We start from the raw sequence: 17273 nt of genomic DNA on the forward strand, positions 1-17273 counted from the left end.
AATATATTTCACTCGTGAACACCATGATTTACATTTTCACGAGTGGCGCAGCCACTCGTGAAAATATTGCATTATAGTTTTCACTCGGTGAAATATAGTTCGATCTTAAAATAAAACAAACAAATTTCCTCTGTTACTTAAAAATGAATATACACTAGTGTAATCGACGTTGTTTATAGTATAGGAGTCGTTGGTCAAATTGAATTGTTTATATAGTAAAAGAAAGTAGAATTTTTGATATTTCGAGAGAAAAAGCTAACATGTGATAAAAAGAATATTACATTTGTGACTTTCCACATTGAATTTATTAAACTTGGCAGAACCTCGCATTTTGTTGTTTTATTCAACCCTTTTAATAAATTCAATATGAAAAGACGCTCATATGATATCCTCTATATACGCCCGAGAGGGAATGTTTGACGTAAAGGAAGAATCTTTGACGTAAAGGATAAACGCATAAACGCATTTAATGACTTAAAAGTTGAACTGATGAGCCCGAGAGGGTGTCATTACTTTAGCACTCTGGCTATATAGAAAAGGAAATATTACTTAAGTGGTTAAATAGTTGAAACAATAGGCCCGAAAGGGTAACAATAATACAAGAGATAAAAGGTAAGGGTAGATTTCCCGGAATCACAGAGCACCCTAAACACAGCCATAGAGCCATGCAATACCTATAAACAAAACAAAATTAATATCATTTTTCCAGCATTTGCTTTTTAATAGATACTATGAACATTCTGATTACACTTTTGTAACGAACATGGTAATGATGTTAAAATAAGGTCCGACATTGCTTTTCATATCAAACACTTTCTTAGTAAATTTATTCAAATGTCTATCCTTTACATGCTTAAATAGAAGTCTAAATTTCATATTTCACACATTTTATAAAGTCACGTTACGTAGCTTCCTGATTTGAAAAGCTGATTGTAAAGTAGTGAAATAACTTGTCATTTATTCCTAGCAAAACATGTTTATAAAATCCGAGACTAACGTTCCATATAACTTGTAAAACTAGTTGCCGGAGGTAGTTCATGTATATCGTCGTGGCTTAAAGTAGTCTTTATTTCATTTCAAAGAAGGATTTCAAACTTAAAACTAATTTCATTTAACACTTGCTACACTGTCTATTACTTCAGCTGCCGAATCAACTGGGTTTTCAACAATACTACTAGCTGTATCCACAGCACCTTCGACCATTTCATTAGCTGTGTCAATAGGCGTCTCAACAACATTACTTACAACATCTACAGTATTTCCTACAACTTCATTAGCAATATCGACAGGTGCCTCCACAATCGAATTTATGGTATCCGCAGTATTTTCAACAATCTCGTTTGCAATTTCAACAGGTTGATCAATGACGACATCAGCGGTATTTTCAACAATTTCGTTGGCCATATCAACAGGAGTTTCGACAGTGTTTTTGGCAATATCTACTGTGTTTTCCAAAGCTGTTTTGGCGATTTCTACAGGGGCATCCACAATCTCCCCTAAGCCGCCCACCGCGTTTTCAACCAAGGTATCCGTTACATCATTTACTGTATCAACAGAAGTGTCAAGTATATCATTTGTAGAGTCAACCACACTGTCTACAGCATCCTCTGTTTTATCTATAACGTTATCTGTGAAATCACTTGTGCTTTCAAAAACTTCTTCAGCTTTGTCCATAACATTCTCAACGACATCACTTGTAGAGTCTACAACATTACCTGTTGAGTCGTCGACAACATCAATAAGTTTATCTGTCACGTCTTCTGTTGTATCCATCAAGTTATTTGCGCTGAATGTGTCATCTGTAATATCTTCTGTTTTATCAAATACTTCTTCTACTCCGTCTACAACGTTTTCGACAACATCTTTTGTTTCATCTACAATATCACTTGAAATGTCACTAACATCACCTAGAACGTCATCTGCGTTGTCTATAATATTCTCTGTTTTATCCATAACTTCATCTGTGAAATCACTGGTGTCATCAAAAACTTCTTCGGCTTTGTCCATAACATTTTCAACGACATCACTTGTAGCGTCTACAACATTATTTACAGAATCATCAGAAACATCAATAAGGTCATCAGTCACGTCCTCTGTTGCATCCATGAAGTTATCTGTGTTGAATGTGTCATCTATAATATCTCCTGTTTTATCGAATACCTCATCTACTTCGTCTACAACATCTTCGACAATATCTTTTGTTTCGTCAACAATATCACTTGAGATGCCACTAATACCATCGAGAGCGTCATCTGCGTTATCGGTTAATTCGTCAAAAGTATCTTCAATAGTGTCTCCAATTGCATCTTTCCCTTCCTCTGCAACTTCGCTTGTGATTACGCTAATATCTTCGACAATATCCTTTGCATCATCTGTAAATTCTTCGGCCGAATCCGATATATCTTCAATTGCACTTTCAGAATTATCTATTATTTTTCCAATGGACCCTTCTAACAAATCATTTGTTTTATCCCTAAAATCTTCTAAATCATCATTTCCTTCATCAAATACAGCTTCCATATTTTCCTTCGCTTTTTCAATTACTGGTTCAACAGTTATCTCAACGGTATCCTTTAAATTGTTGTCATCAGTAACATCATCAAAAAGCTCATCAGAAACGTCACTTGTTAAACCAAAATCACCTGCAACCTTTTCGAACAGATTTTCAGTTGAATCTGAGACGTCTTCAAGCGTTTCACCGAAATTTTCTAATTTATCGTCATCACTTAATACATTTTCATCTAAAATATCTTCTATAGGATCAGTTAGGTCATCTATTGAAGTGTCTTTTGTAAGATCATTGTCATTTATATCATCAAGTATTTCAAAAACTGGTTCGTCTATATCCTCTAATGTTTCATGAATATCTTCAACATTATCAATAATACCTTCTAAAATATCATTTTTCTGGGTAGAAATGTCACCATTTCCAGGGACAGAATCAACAGCACCATCATCATCGTCGCCATCGTCATCATTATCATTATTATTTTCATCGTCGCCATCGTCATCATTATCATCAACATTATCATCATCATCATCATCGTCATCGTCGTCGCCATTGTCGTCGTCGCCGTGTTCATCATCATCATTATTATCAACATTATCATCATGATCATCATTGTCATCATCGTCATTATCATCATCATCATCATCATCATCATCAACATCGTCGTCGCCATCTTTTTTATTATCACTACCATCGCCAGCGTGGCCGTCATCATCATTATCATTATTATTTTCATCGTCGCCATCGTCATCATTATCATTATTATTTTCATCATCATCATCGCCGTCGTCGTTGTCATCGTCATCGTCATCGTCATCTTTGTCGTCGTCATTCTTGTTGTCATCGTCGTTGCCGTCATCATCATTATTATCAACATTATCATCATCATCATCATCATCAACATTATCATCATCATCATCATCACCATCATCGTCATCATCATCGTCATCGTCGTCATCATTTTCGTCGTCGTCGTCGTTGCCGTGTTCATCATCATGATCATCATCATCATTATTATCAACATTATCATCATGATCATCATTGTCATCATCGTCAGTATCATCAGCATCATCATCATCAACATCGTCGTCGCCATCTTTTTTATTATCACTACCATCGCCATCGTCGCCGTCATCATCATCATCTATATTGTACCGATTATCTTTATCATCATTTTCGTTATCATCATCATCACCCTTATCATCTTTGAATCCTTCAAAATCATTTCTCAAATTTTCACTTATATCTGGCATGAAATCAATTAAATCGTCAAAAATATCATCAGATAAATCATCATTATCCATAAAATCATCAAACATTTCATATTTTCCGTCATCAATGTTACTGGGCAATTCGTCATTTTTTTCAGAGATTTTATCTTTATCATTATCCAAAATATCTTCAACAATATCATTCATGTCATCGACGGATTCACCACTTATTTCATCAGAGACATCCAAATCGGCATCTGCTTCAGTCAAAATATCCCCAATCGTTCGATCAGATACGTCATCAGCCACATCTTCCATAAGGTCTTCTAATTCATTAAGATCTTGTTCGTCCTTATTTAAGCTAAAAACTTTACTTGTTATATCAATTCCATTAATCCCGTCTCTAGCAGCATCTTTATCATCGTCTACATCATCTATAATGTCCTCAAATGTGTCCTCAATACTTTCTCCTATTTTTTCTGGAATATCATTAAAATCATCTGTTACTGTGTCTTTAATTTCACCTACAGAATTCTCTATTAAATCTGCAGTTTCACTTACAAAATCTTTCGTGTCTCCAATAAAGTCTTTAATAAATTCAGGCAGGAATTCATTCAGTTCACTTGGTGGTAAAAAGTGACGCTGGCTATCCAGTGGGAATATGTCTTCAGGAGTGGCAAAAAAGAAGTTATTAACAAAAGGAAAAGTTATTTCAGTATGGAGTAAATTTGGATACTGAGGATTAAATGACAAATCTGGAATGCGAGTTGATGTACTAGTTCCGAATTCGCTTCCCTTTGGCTGAGTACCTTGTGAACCGAAAGTAGAGATTCCGTCAGACAGCCTTGAAATAATAGGCCTGTTCGGCATCATTGATCTATTTTCTGTTTGGTCTACAAACGGTTTAGTAGAATTTGGAGCTTCATTTCCTCCGTAAGGAAGAAGACTTTTCAAGCTTCCACTTGGAACAAACGGTTTGTCAGTGACATTCATGGGCAGTGCTACCGACTGCAAAATTCGTGGTGCTGGTGCAGGTGCTACAGCCTTTTGAATTCTGTCTCTTACAACTACACAACAACCAACTGGTTCCATGTCAAATACTTTCCGGAGCTGAAAGAAATATCAACACTAATTAGTATTCTTAATCCCCAATTTTTCATCATAAAATCGGAAGAAAGTTAATGCTTCTTGCAAAAATATAATTAAAGGGATCATTTTATGTACAGACAGCTTTTATCATAATTGCCTTCAAAAAGATGCACAGCAGTATTATATTTGCATTCTTTTGTTTCCTATCAACTTTAGACCTGCTAGTAGTCTTTTCCCTATATGTCTCCACATAAAAAAATTAAAACGTATATAGGTGACATTAATCGTAAGGACAAAATGAACAAATAAAGGAACACATTTTGTTTGTGGGTGCTGACACTAGTGTCAAAAAGTATACTAACTTTGAGATATCAACCAGCTCTTATGACCATCATAACGACAACCCTCAAAATAGTTCCAATTTTTTCCACAAAAACAAAAAACAATTATTTACACAACGTGAAGATATTCAATACTAACATACTTGCCTTTAAACCATTTTATTGTAAATTCGGCGACATAAAACAACAAAACTGAAGTCTATGTTTTAGTTAAAACAACCAAGCGTATAAATACAATTATGCAAATTTATGGTCATGTGAACAAAACAAGACCTGTCACCAGAACTAGTGGTTGGTGCTAATCACTGTACCATACAATATAGCACTGCCCTAGAGGTCACGTAGCAAATACCATAAAAAAATAAAAGCCCAACATGACACAAATTCAAATGTTGCAGGCTAGGTTTGACTGTATGCTACCGTCTGTGGGTTCATGACGATCTGGACAGAAAATGGGCCGTATTAGCAAAAAAGATTAACCTTTTATATATAGCGGATTTAAAGGTGTAACATATAGAGCGACAATTGTTTGCAGCTAAACTATTTTTTATTGTATATCTTACAGACATATACTGGCTGCAGGACTGGCAATAAGGGGTACATTTGTGGTGTTTTCTTTTCCTATAGATAATCTCATGAAAACCAAAGCTGTCCGGTAAGGTTTAATCACTGCGTATATAATCAACGGCAGGCAATGTTCAAAAGCATTTCTTTCCAGTTTTATACAAACTGATTAGCCACCATAAGTGCTTTGAACACTTTGATGATGATATGTATTCTTGTTTAGTACTGAAACAAAATTAGACATTACTTCTGATTCAGATGTTTTTAAAACGAAATTGAAATCTCTAAATTGAAAATATTGATTATTTGTTGTATGAGAACTATTAAATAGATATGTATGTATATCAAAAGCAACGTACAAGAGACATAATATCTACAATAGTCATGCAACTATCATGCAGAACATACAAAATGGTAATAATTTTACACGCTAATGGTAGCTGTAAAGGTAGTGGACCTGTATTGATAATCGGCAAAGTACGTACTTCGACATTCTCCGGGTTTTTCCGGAAAGTCATTTGCGCGTTCAGCTATATTTACGGCCAAAGAATGCCGCCTTGTCTAACGAGAATATGAAATCATACGGAAAGGGCCGACTGTCATTACTGGTCCATTAGAAATTAGGAGAGCTACAATGTTTTTTTTTTCTTTCAAGCTAGCATTAAATATGTATGTATTTCATAAGACTATCATGCTATTACCCTGCGACTTGAAGCTGCATAAACTGGTGTTATCTTCCAATGAAATAAGAAAAATGAAATATTTAGATATCAATACACGAAATAGTTAAATAATGAGACCATCAATTTTGTTTATAAATAAAATAATGTTCATATTTTGACGTTGTTGACTTCCACATGTATTTGCATTTTTGTTATCTTATCATTTAAAAGAAAATTGTGTAGATCATGGCATTTTAATTGACGATCTGTGCTTTACTTCACAACGGTATGACAACAGTTATCAAATCTAATCATATTTATAAACAGATCACATGCTTTCAACGATTTAATTAAGAGCATATTTGTAGAGATTCTATTCGTGAAGTAATTGTTGATAATAAACCATAAATAAAATGATACCTACAACTATGGCACGTCCAAATATGGAATAATCTCCAACCAGTGTAGCAGGTGCGTCTTTTGATTCAATGTTAACCCTCCCAAACATGTCCCCGACGAAGTCTCCTAAATGACCACTGTATCTGTAATTTAGGTAAGGTAAAAGTAGAACACATTTTGCACCTGGAGGCAGTGACCACACGCAACTCAACCAGAGACAGACACACCGTACATTAATCTATCTTCGAAATAAATTTGAACATATCATTAAGTAAAAGAAAGGTATAACTGGAGGATTGTAGTTTAATGTTGAAAAGACATAAATGCTTTTCTCCTTTTTCATGTTTTGTTTCGTTTTTATTTTAAATTACGTGTGTTCACACTATTTTTCATACCAATCAAGACATTAATTTCTTTAAAAATCAAAATTTATACATAGACACCTTACGCATTTTAATGATTCTTAATTCCTTTGAAGCGGAGTTTCTTTATAAAACATAAAATTTGTATTACTGTAGGGATAATACACGTTTTTTTGTGTATAAACGTCTGCAGAAGCCCGCGGGATTGTTTGTGACCGAGACCGAAGGTCGAGGTCACAAACATATCCCAAGGGTTTCTGCAGACGTTGATACACAAAACAAACGTGTATTGTCGCTATTCTTGCATAAAAAAATATTTCACGACGATTTATGTATTGTTTTCATATGTGATGACTTGACGATTCCGGTACATTTTTTATTTACCATTCCTGTTGTTCTTGGAAACGGTAAACATGTTTTAAATATCCGTATCCAGGGCCCGGAAATAAACAACACAATCAAAAGCACATCCTGAAGGTTTTTAAGCGATCTTTTTATCTCTCATTATTACAAACATAAAATTACCAATAATTGTTCATATCATTTCACAATTTGGTGGACTCGATCACAATTTCAAGAACAGTAACTTTGCATTCGAGTTATATTGAGTACGGACACGCAGTTGGAGTACGGATGAGTACGAACGTAGTGTCAAGTTTCCAAGCTGTTAATATAAATTCTTCGAGAAATTAGATAAAAACATACCGACTGATACTTATCAAAATCATAAATATAATACCTAAAAAGGAACAATAGCACAAGTTACACGCGATACTTATTTATTCACAGTTATTTACAATAACTGAACAGACGCTTTTTAAAGGGAGTGAACTCTAAGAGAAGCTAGTGCGTACATTGATGGGGGCAGTACGTTTGGGGTTGGAAACAGATACAGCTAAACATACTATGGATTACATTGTATCTATAATGCTACAAGAAGAGGTTGATAAGGAAGAAACAAGACGCAGATGCCAAATATCAGTGTGCGCAAAAATACATACATATAGCCCTGGCAAAGCATTTCAAAAATAAAAATCATGTATTAACAGCACGTGAATTGCCTTGTTTGCACACGATTTTTCTCCCGCTTATACATGGGCGGATCCAGTGAAAAAAGTAGTTTTTATGCAAGAATAGTTCATGATTCATTATTCAGCCCCTGCACTAATTTCGTCTAAGCAATACTAGGCAAATCAACGCTTTAAATATAGTAAATAGAAAGTTGAATGATGACAAAAAAAAGGACAAAAATGTGTCTGATAGAAGACGAAATGCTTGTTGAATCCCCTAGCACTTGTCTAACAATTGCATCGACACACGACAATACGACATGACAAGCGTCTCGAAACACGACAATGGCACGTGAACGTACGACATTTATGTCCTGATGTTGTGTCGTATTGTCGCCTGTCATATTGGTTGTCGAGCGTCGTGTCGCATTGTCGCCCGTGAAATTTTATAGGTCGCCGTACGTAGTACAATACGAAACGTGGCTTTCCACTTTTCTCTATTTATGAAACAACGCACGAAACGGCAGAAGATAATGCGGCACGACGCTCGACATATGATAATACTGGCGACAATACGACACGACATCATGAGTTAAATGTCGAGCGTCTTGTCACACTGTCGTGTGTCGTAGTCGGGTGTCCTGTCATATTCATATGTTATGCGTCCATCTTTTGAGTTTACAACACAACAATGTGACATGACGCACGACAATGCGACACAAGCGACATTAATATCGCGATGTTGCGTCGTACTGTTGCCCGTCGTATAGTGTGTTGAGCGTCGTGTCGCATTGTCGAACGACGGGTGTATTATCGTGCGTCGTGTCGCGTATCGTGATGTGCGTCTTGCATGGACCTAAAACACGACGGACGCCAAACGACATTGAGCTAAACATGATTCCGTATTTCTTTGTGAAACAGATATCCATAAACTTATATTTACCTTTTGTTCCAATAAACAGGTCCAACATTTTTACAGCCGTCATTTACATCGCCGTATCTGTGCACCTCTAACTTGTAAAACATTCCCCATGTTTGCCGTCTTGACGGAACACCGTCAATTTCAACAGACATTCGAAGTGGCCCTGGTTCACCGTTATTAACCTGTAGATGGATGTTATTCTATTAACGGCCAATTACTTAAGATCAAATAGAATTTATATCATAATATCTTTAACGTATGTTACTACGGCATTTCTATTTCTACAAACTTCTTATTAAAAGGCTCTAATCATCAAATATGCATTATTATACAGAAGATTTGTGAGCTTAAGAAGTAAACTAGCTTTTCACGGAAACAAATATTCTGCCATATCATTGTCCATTCAATAACAGTTTTACTTAAGCTTTTTAATGAAGTTTAGAGAATGGATGAGAAAACATTACGTACATTTTGTCGTAGTTTTACTCTTCCAAATACGCTGTGAAGTTCCCTTGAATTTGATGGATAAGGCCTCAAATCGCATTCAGCATGAACTATATCTGGTAGATACAACACAAATCTCAAGTCACATTTAGAATTAACTATATCTAATACATACAAGTCTCAATGCACATTCGGAATCAACTATATCTGCTAAATACAAAAGAATTCTCATCATTTATCATGAACTTTATGGCACATGCAAGACAGGTTACCAATCACATTTATCATGAACTATATGGTACATAAAAGACAGGTCACCAATCACATTTGTCACAAACTATATGTGTCAGAATAATTTGTTAGTTTTATATATTGATAACGTAACACATAAGCATAGATAGTGCTTGACTCCCTTTTCATGGTACCCTTGCTATAATTATTGTTGAATTGCTGTTTATAATAGGATTTGAGTCATTTGTGGCTGATTTGGGTTCATTATGTTGATAGCTGGATCCCAGCATCACACACTATGTCATATACAACAGTTAAAGGGAACCAGATATTTGTTAGAGCAAGTACTCGTTGTAAAATACTATGTATAAATTTGGACCAATCAGAACACGTTCTATAAATAGCACCAATCAAAGCTTACGTCTGCTAAAGTATAAATAGGTAGATGGATGACAGAGAATTCATTCTGTATCCAGCGATCGAAGAAGACACATCGATGATTCAACTAATAATTTATCCCAGTACCTTGATAAGGAGGTTATTTGCAACTACCCTGTCAGGGCGGAAAAATTATTAAAAAGAAGCCGTTGGAAGTTCATAGACTAAAGAAGAGTTGCAGAATTTCAACCAGGTTTCGAGCTTTAGGGCCAGCGCATAGATGTTTTACCTTAAGGTTAGTTGAATGCTATAGACGATAGCATATATATGCTGAGCGCCGGGAAGCTGAGACAGAGATCCAGAGTTTGGTAATCTACTGAGATAGTAGCGTTATTGGCGAAGTACAGCCAAGGCATAGGGGATATACCTATATGGTAGTTGAATTCTACATATGAAGCATATAGGCGCTGAGCATCCAGGAGCCAGGGCGATCATATAGAGTTGTAACTTCAATTAAGAGGACAGAGGCCGAGCATCTATACGATAGGACTCGTATGTTGTTGATTCAAAGACATTGTCTGACGGGAACTTCAACAGAAAGACAAGTCAAGTATACAGTCTCCAGCCTATAGGAGTTTGAGCTAATTATTGTTAATTGAAGATTGTTAATTTGAAATATTTAGTGATTAGCCTGTTCCCTGAAAGTATCTAGCTCATAATTGAAATCATTTAAGAATCATTGGTACACGAATAATTTAGGCAAAGTAGCCAGAGGAAAATATTATATAAGAGATATTTCGTCTCACCAGCGTTTTAACAAAGAACATTCTATTTCGTTTGTCAGCTAGTCTAAGACATAGTCAACTTAGCGATAGGGCCCATCTCATTGTTCAAGATACTTAAGACGTAGGCACTTCCCTGGGTCATATAACTCGTATTCTGACAATATGGTACATGCTAGCACAAGTCACCAATCACATTTGTCACGAACTATATGGTACAAACAAGACAGGTCACCAATCACATTTGTCACGAACTATATGGTACATACAAGACCGGTCACCAATATCATCTATCACGAGCTATATGGTACCTGCAAGACAGGTCACCAGTCACATTTATCAAGAACTATATGGTACATGCAAGACAGGTCACCAATCACATTTATCACGAACTAAATGGTACCTGAAAGACAGGGCACCAGTCACATTTATCACGAACTATATGGCACATGTAAGACAGGTCACCAATCACATTTATCACGAACTATATGGTACATGCAAGACAGGGCTCCAGTCACATTTATCATGAACTATATGGCACATGCAAGACAGGTCACCAATCACATTTGTCACGAACTATATGATACCTGTAAGACAGATCACTAATCACATTTGTCACGAACTATATGGTACATGCAAGACAAGTATCTATCCAAATTCAGGTCAAAGTGAGTCATGAGTGTCAGATCATATTCAGTATAGATTACAAATGGTAAATAACTGGCAGTCTAAAATCATATAAAATTTAATGTACATCTAGTTAATATTGTTCAATTTTAGTATGAACAATATCATTAGCTTAATTTGTCATATTGTCCCCGGTTGCAAGGTCTGGATCAGGCCTTGTAATACGTATAAGATCAAGCTACTGTTACACTGCCTAACATTTAACAGCAGCGGTCACCTAAATGCTCTAAAACCAGTTTTGTTTTAAATTATATACTTTAAAGACCTTTGCGAAATTGTGTAGGCTTATGAACTCACTAAATATATTAAAAATGGTACAGCCCTTAGAAGAATTCAGCTAATGAAATTTCAGAAAGCGGTATTTGTCACTTTTCAGTTAAAGGGAAAACTTATTTTTATCAAATAACAAAAAAACTAATTTCCGAAGATTTTTTTTCACATGTGCCGTCTTACCGGCAGAGAGGTTACGTCATAAATTTTGAGTTCCCATGTAGTTTAGATAATAAATAATTCCTTTTCACCAAACCCAAACCAAACCTCCATTAAATGCATGAAACAGAAAGAAAATGAATCTTTTTGGTGGAAAGTTCAAAATCTATTTTTCTCCTTATCACCATACATTTTAATTTTTATCTCTCGTGACTCTGGGAAAAATATGAATCGACGAGGTGAATTTCGATTTCCCACCAAAACAAACGAAAATACCTAATTTAATTTCATATTTTGTTTTAATTTGGTAATTTAAAATCTACGGTGCCCCTAAAGTGACATGTTACACACATTTTTTCCAATTAGGTAATGTGAGACTTTTTTTATTTCGTTTAAACGAAATCATTTCGTTTAAATGAAATGATTTCGTTTAAACGAAATAAGTTATTTCGTTTAAACAAAATCATTTCGTTTAAACGAAATAATCATTTCGTTTAAACGAAATCATTTCGTTTAAACGAAATAAGTTATTTCGTTTAAACGAAATCATTTCGTTTAAACGAAATAGTCATTTCGTTTAAACGAAATAACTTATTTCGTTTAAATGAAATGATTATTTCGTTTAAACGAAATAAGTTATTTCATTTAAACGAAATGATTTCGTTTAAACGAAATAAGTTATTTCGTTTAAACGAAATAAAAAAGTCTCACATTACCTAATTGGAAAAAAAGTGTGTAACATGTCACTTTAGGGGCACCGTAAAAATCAATTATTGTACTTACTTTTATCATCGGTTTCAGTCAGGATGGTTTTACTGTTGAGTCTCTGTTGTAATTTTGAGACATCGCCCCATAATCCAAGCAGATCAAATTTACCTGCTTCAAGGCCATTGTTACCTAAAATAGACATAGAACAATTCTCATACAAAATTCAGTTTTCAAGCACTGTGAACTCATTTATTTTTACAGATTTGGAAATTCGTGGTTTTGGCCAGACCGACTATTTCGTGGGAGCAAGAATTCATGGATTTCAAATATTCACAATAAAATGAAGGGGAATTTATTGCTTGTCCGTTTTTTTTTCTGTGTAAGTTCGTGCATTGATTCATCTATGAAATCAACGGAGATAAATCACAACAAATGTTAATGATCTGACAGTATTTTCACAACAAAAGTTAATGATCTGACAGTATTTTCACAACAAATGTTAATGATCTGACAGTATTTTCGCAACAAATGTTAATGATACAACAAATGTTAATGATCTGACAGTATTTTCGCAACAAATGTTAATGATCTGACAGTATTTTCGCAACAAATGTTAAAGATCTGACAGTATTTTCGCAACAAATGTTAATGATCTGACAGTATTTTCACAACAAATGTTAACGATCTGACAGTATTTTCGCAACAAATGTTAATGATACAACAAATGTTAATGATCTGACAGTATTTTCGCAACAAATGTTAATGATCTGACAGTATTTTCGCAACAAATGTTAATGATACAACGAATGTTAATGATCTGACAGTATTTTCGCAACAAATGTTAATGATCTGACAGTATTTTCGCAACAAATGTTAATGATACAACGAATGTTAATGATCTGACAGTATTTTCGCAACAAATGTTAATGATCTGACAGTATTTTCGCAACAAATGTTAATGATACAACAAATGTTAATGATCTGACAGTATTTTCGCAACAAATGTTAATGATCTGACAGTATTTTCGCAACAAATGTTAATGATACAACAAATGTTAATGATCTGACAGTATTTTCGCAACAAATGTTAATGATCTGACAGTATTTTCGCAACAAATGTTAATGATCTGACAGTATTTTCACAACAAATGTTAATGATCTGACAGTATTTTCGCAACAAATGTTAATGATCTGACAGTATTTTCACAACAAATGTTAATGATCTGACAGTATTTTCGCAACAAATGTTAATGATCTGACAGTATTTTGAATACAATTGTCAGATTACACAGCAATAAAAATATATACACAAATGTTTAAAAAGCTGAATGGTTAACTTATCTCGTTACATGAAATTCGACTATGCGAAAACGAAACAAAATTACAGAAAAAAAGACATTGTGAGGAGATAATTCAAACTAAATGGAACTTTTAACTCCCACGTTAAAACCAGTAATACATATTGCTCTCCTTTTCCTACTACGAAATATGTTTTAAAAAGTGCGGCTTCATTTTCTGTATAAACGTATGGTTTTTTGTTATTGTTTTTCTTTTTAAAACGGGTAATAAAGGTATTATAACTTTAATGACAAATAAATACAGAATTTCATGTTTCAAGTTTTCAGTTGGAGGCGATTGTTTCCAGGCAATTCTAACCTCTACACAAATATGGAAACAATAATACGTTGGACCCTGTGAATTGTTCAAAGTTAGAAAGAGAGTGTGAAGATACAACTTATTTAGAGAAAAACAAACTATAGGTGAATAAATGACTATTTAGCGGAAATATTGACATGGCTTGTAATCTGATCACTTAAGTTGAAAACTGTTGTTAATTTGTTAACAAACTAACATGTTATACAGAAAGAATATAGTCGAAATAAGTATGCCAAAACATCCTGTGAAAATGCTGAAATATCATTGTAATATAGACAACTCTGACCATGGACCTAATGCAGGACATGAGCCGTGCCATGTGAAAACCAACATAGTGGGTTTGCGACCAGCATGGATTCAGACCAGCCTGCACGGCTCAAGTAATTATACCATGAATCCTTATATAAATCACCGGTCCATAGAGCTGTTGACCGGTCTGTAATTTTGTCTAAAGTCTAAATTTGAAAAAAAAATGTTATGGAAACTTATTTCTGATGTCATATAATAAAACACTTGTTGAAAGACTTCAAAACAGATTTGGGTATTGACACGCAAGTCATTTAGTATATGTTTACTAATAGTACCGTCGGAGAATGAACTATCATACTTTTCCATAACAAACAACCTGTTGTCATAACATTGATTTAAATTAGTCATACGTTTAGTTGTAATTCATCATTGGCATTCTGACATAAACGGTTTCGTTAATGAGTTAATGAATGAAATATCTTATTAATACAACACTGTTTTTCTTACTTAATTACTTTTAACATGCGTAAGGTTATTTGTTTAAAATAAGTTTATATCTTGAGGTCGTATTAAAATAATATAAAATTCAATAACATAACATACAAATATGTAAAGCTTTTTTGTTTAGCTTACTAGGTTAATAGCTAAGTGTTATTTCGCTGGACTTTTGGAATCATGGAGTTCATTTAAAGTGCCTGTGTGGCAGATGCTATGGGATCGGTCAAATCCGGTTTGTCATTTTGCTCGGGTGCATTCTTTATACATTAAATGGACTTCCAATAATAAAACTCTTGTAAATAAGTCTGACATTTCGTATTTATTCATGATATATTATTAATATAAACATATTCTTCTACCTGATCACCATTGCTCATATCAACCTATTGAATATTTCTTTATATCAGTTTGCCAAATATAGATTGGGATCGGGTCACGTAAGCAAGTTCGAAGCATTCTAATGACAAAAAAAAAAAACATTTATACAAGATTGGTATAATTGAATTGAATCAAATTCTTAAGGCATCATCTGATGAGTCAAATTCAGTTCGGTAAAATAATGAGCGTCTACACAAAAATACAAATAAATTGAATAAAGTTCGCAATGATGTATTGCGTAAGTTATGCAGAATATAGACTGCAAGATTGTACTTCATTCCATTAAATACACTTCGTTTTTAAAAAATTGCGTATTACGTATTTTCCAATCAAAGAAAAAAGTTTTGTATCGAATATTTGGCAAATAAAATGTCCTGCAATCAATAATTTTTAAATTTCTGACTGAGACAAGATCTATTCCACTCGGCGAAAAAATGAACAGGTTAAATCGAATGGTGTTATATTTCCTGTTTCTTTTGGGATCATTTAACATTTTCCATTTAACATAAATACGAGTCGTAGAATTCCGCTTAAGCGGCCTGAGCTAGGAACGCGAAGGCGTTGCACTTTTCATTACACCCATGAAAAGACTCAATAAAATCGACCTTTTATTTTGCTCCGCTGTGCTCTATGTTTCAAATGGATATTCTACATGTAATGAACAAAACAGCTTAACAAACCATTTTTTTGTCAATATCATAATTACTACTGAATGTACTTTCTTTTAATTATACATATAGATCTACATTCTTGTACAATCTATAATAATGATCTAGATTTGACAGTAATATATCTATTCTAAATTTCTGGTAAACAGTATGACTGGCCTCGCCTCGGCTTTTGATCTAATGTCAATACAACCGTCCTCGATTAGGCCTTATAGGTCTAATAACCAATATGACCATCCCCGGCTCGGTCTTTGGTCTAATGCCAAACGACTATTTTCGGCTCGTCCTCAGGTCTTATGCAGTACGACTCGGTTATAAAGTTTAATTATTTGTTAGAAATCAATCATGTGGTGTTCAGTTTTCACTTTCACACAATGTACATGTTTCCAAAATGATCAAACTATCGCCAATTTACTCTTAATCTGTTTTCTTGCTTTTCTTTATTTAAAATATCTCATATTGAAACATGTATTTTCATTAAAGCTTGAACCGAGTTGTGTCCGTCAAATTAATTTCATTTACATTATTTACCATAAGTTTATGTTTATTACAATAAGCAACTTCTCTCCTGCTGTAATGTCACCTGCTAAACATGTTTAGAAATACTCACTGGTTGCTGGTCTGCAGATGACGATCACAAACATACATCCAAAAAAATACAGAGAAAGAAACAGCCGAAATTGTAACAAATTCATGTCAATATAATGCGACTTGTGCTTTAAAACAAATTTCTACTTCATTCCATTCGACGGCTCGTAAGGAATAAAACCCGAGGAATCAAAACATTTAAAACTTTAAATTCCGAAAAAAATATAGTAAGTTGATTCACATAATGATTACTATATCATTCTTACGACCTTTAATGTTAAACAAATAATCATAAAAGCTGACAGTTTCTATATTAATATCTGATCTATACTTTTTTTTTGCCATGAATCATTTGTCCGTCCAATCACTTGTGAAGATCGTCCCCGAAATATCGCACAGGAGTTACGCTTGTCACATTTACAATTGTTCAAGGCCTACAGATACATGCTTAATGCAAAAATGAGTTTGATTACATATTTTTTTACTAGTCAAATAAATGGCTATAGTT

At 34.2% G+C, this 17273-nt stretch overlaps 1 protein-coding gene across 2 annotated transcripts; it reads right to left on the reverse strand.

Annotated features, from left to right (window-relative positions):
* Window positions 1–697: 697 nt before the first annotated feature.
* Window positions 698–17111, reverse strand: LOC123529453 (serine-aspartate repeat-containing protein F-like). 2 transcript variants are annotated; one of them, XM_045309782.2, is made up of 7 exons: window positions 16788–17111; window positions 12804–12917; window positions 9538–9629; window positions 9091–9251; window positions 6801–6918; window positions 6416–6448; window positions 698–4830 (listed from the first exon to the last, which is right to left on the reverse strand). In XM_045309782.2, the coding sequence occupies exons 1-7, from the start codon at window positions 16870–16872 to the stop codon at window positions 1108–1110; spliced, it is 4326 nt and encodes a 1441-aa protein (XP_045165717.2). In that variant the 5' UTR covers window positions 16873–17111; the 3' UTR covers window positions 698–1107. The 2 variants fall into 2 exon arrangements, with proteins under 2 accessions (XP_045165717.2, XP_045165718.2); XM_045309783.2 differs by lacking the exon at window positions 6416–6448.
* Between the last annotated feature and the right edge of the window lie 162 nt (window positions 17112–17273).

This window comes from Mercenaria mercenaria, chromosome 13, assembly GCF_021730395.1.
Source record: "Mercenaria mercenaria strain notata chromosome 13, MADL_Memer_1, whole genome shotgun sequence".
In the NCBI taxonomy this organism is placed as follows: Eukaryota; Metazoa; Mollusca; class Bivalvia; order Venerida; family Veneridae; genus Mercenaria; species Mercenaria mercenaria.

What these genes read in the sequence shown, in the direction of transcription:
- LOC123529453 (XM_045309782.2), bottom strand. Translation starts at nt 16,872, where the DNA reads ATGAATTTGTTACAATTTCGGCTGTTTCTTTCTCTGTATTTTTTTGGA. An exon ending in CATCTGCAGACCAGCAACCA is followed by an intron (nt 12,918 to 16,787) that starts GTGAGTATTTCT and finishes TGTCTATTTTAG; the next exon opens with GTAACAATGGCCTTGAAGCA. An exon ending in CCTGTTTATTGGAACAAAAG is followed by an intron (nt 6,919 to 9,090) that starts GTAAATATAAGT and finishes CCTAAATTACAG; the next exon opens with ATACAGTGGTCATTTAGGAG.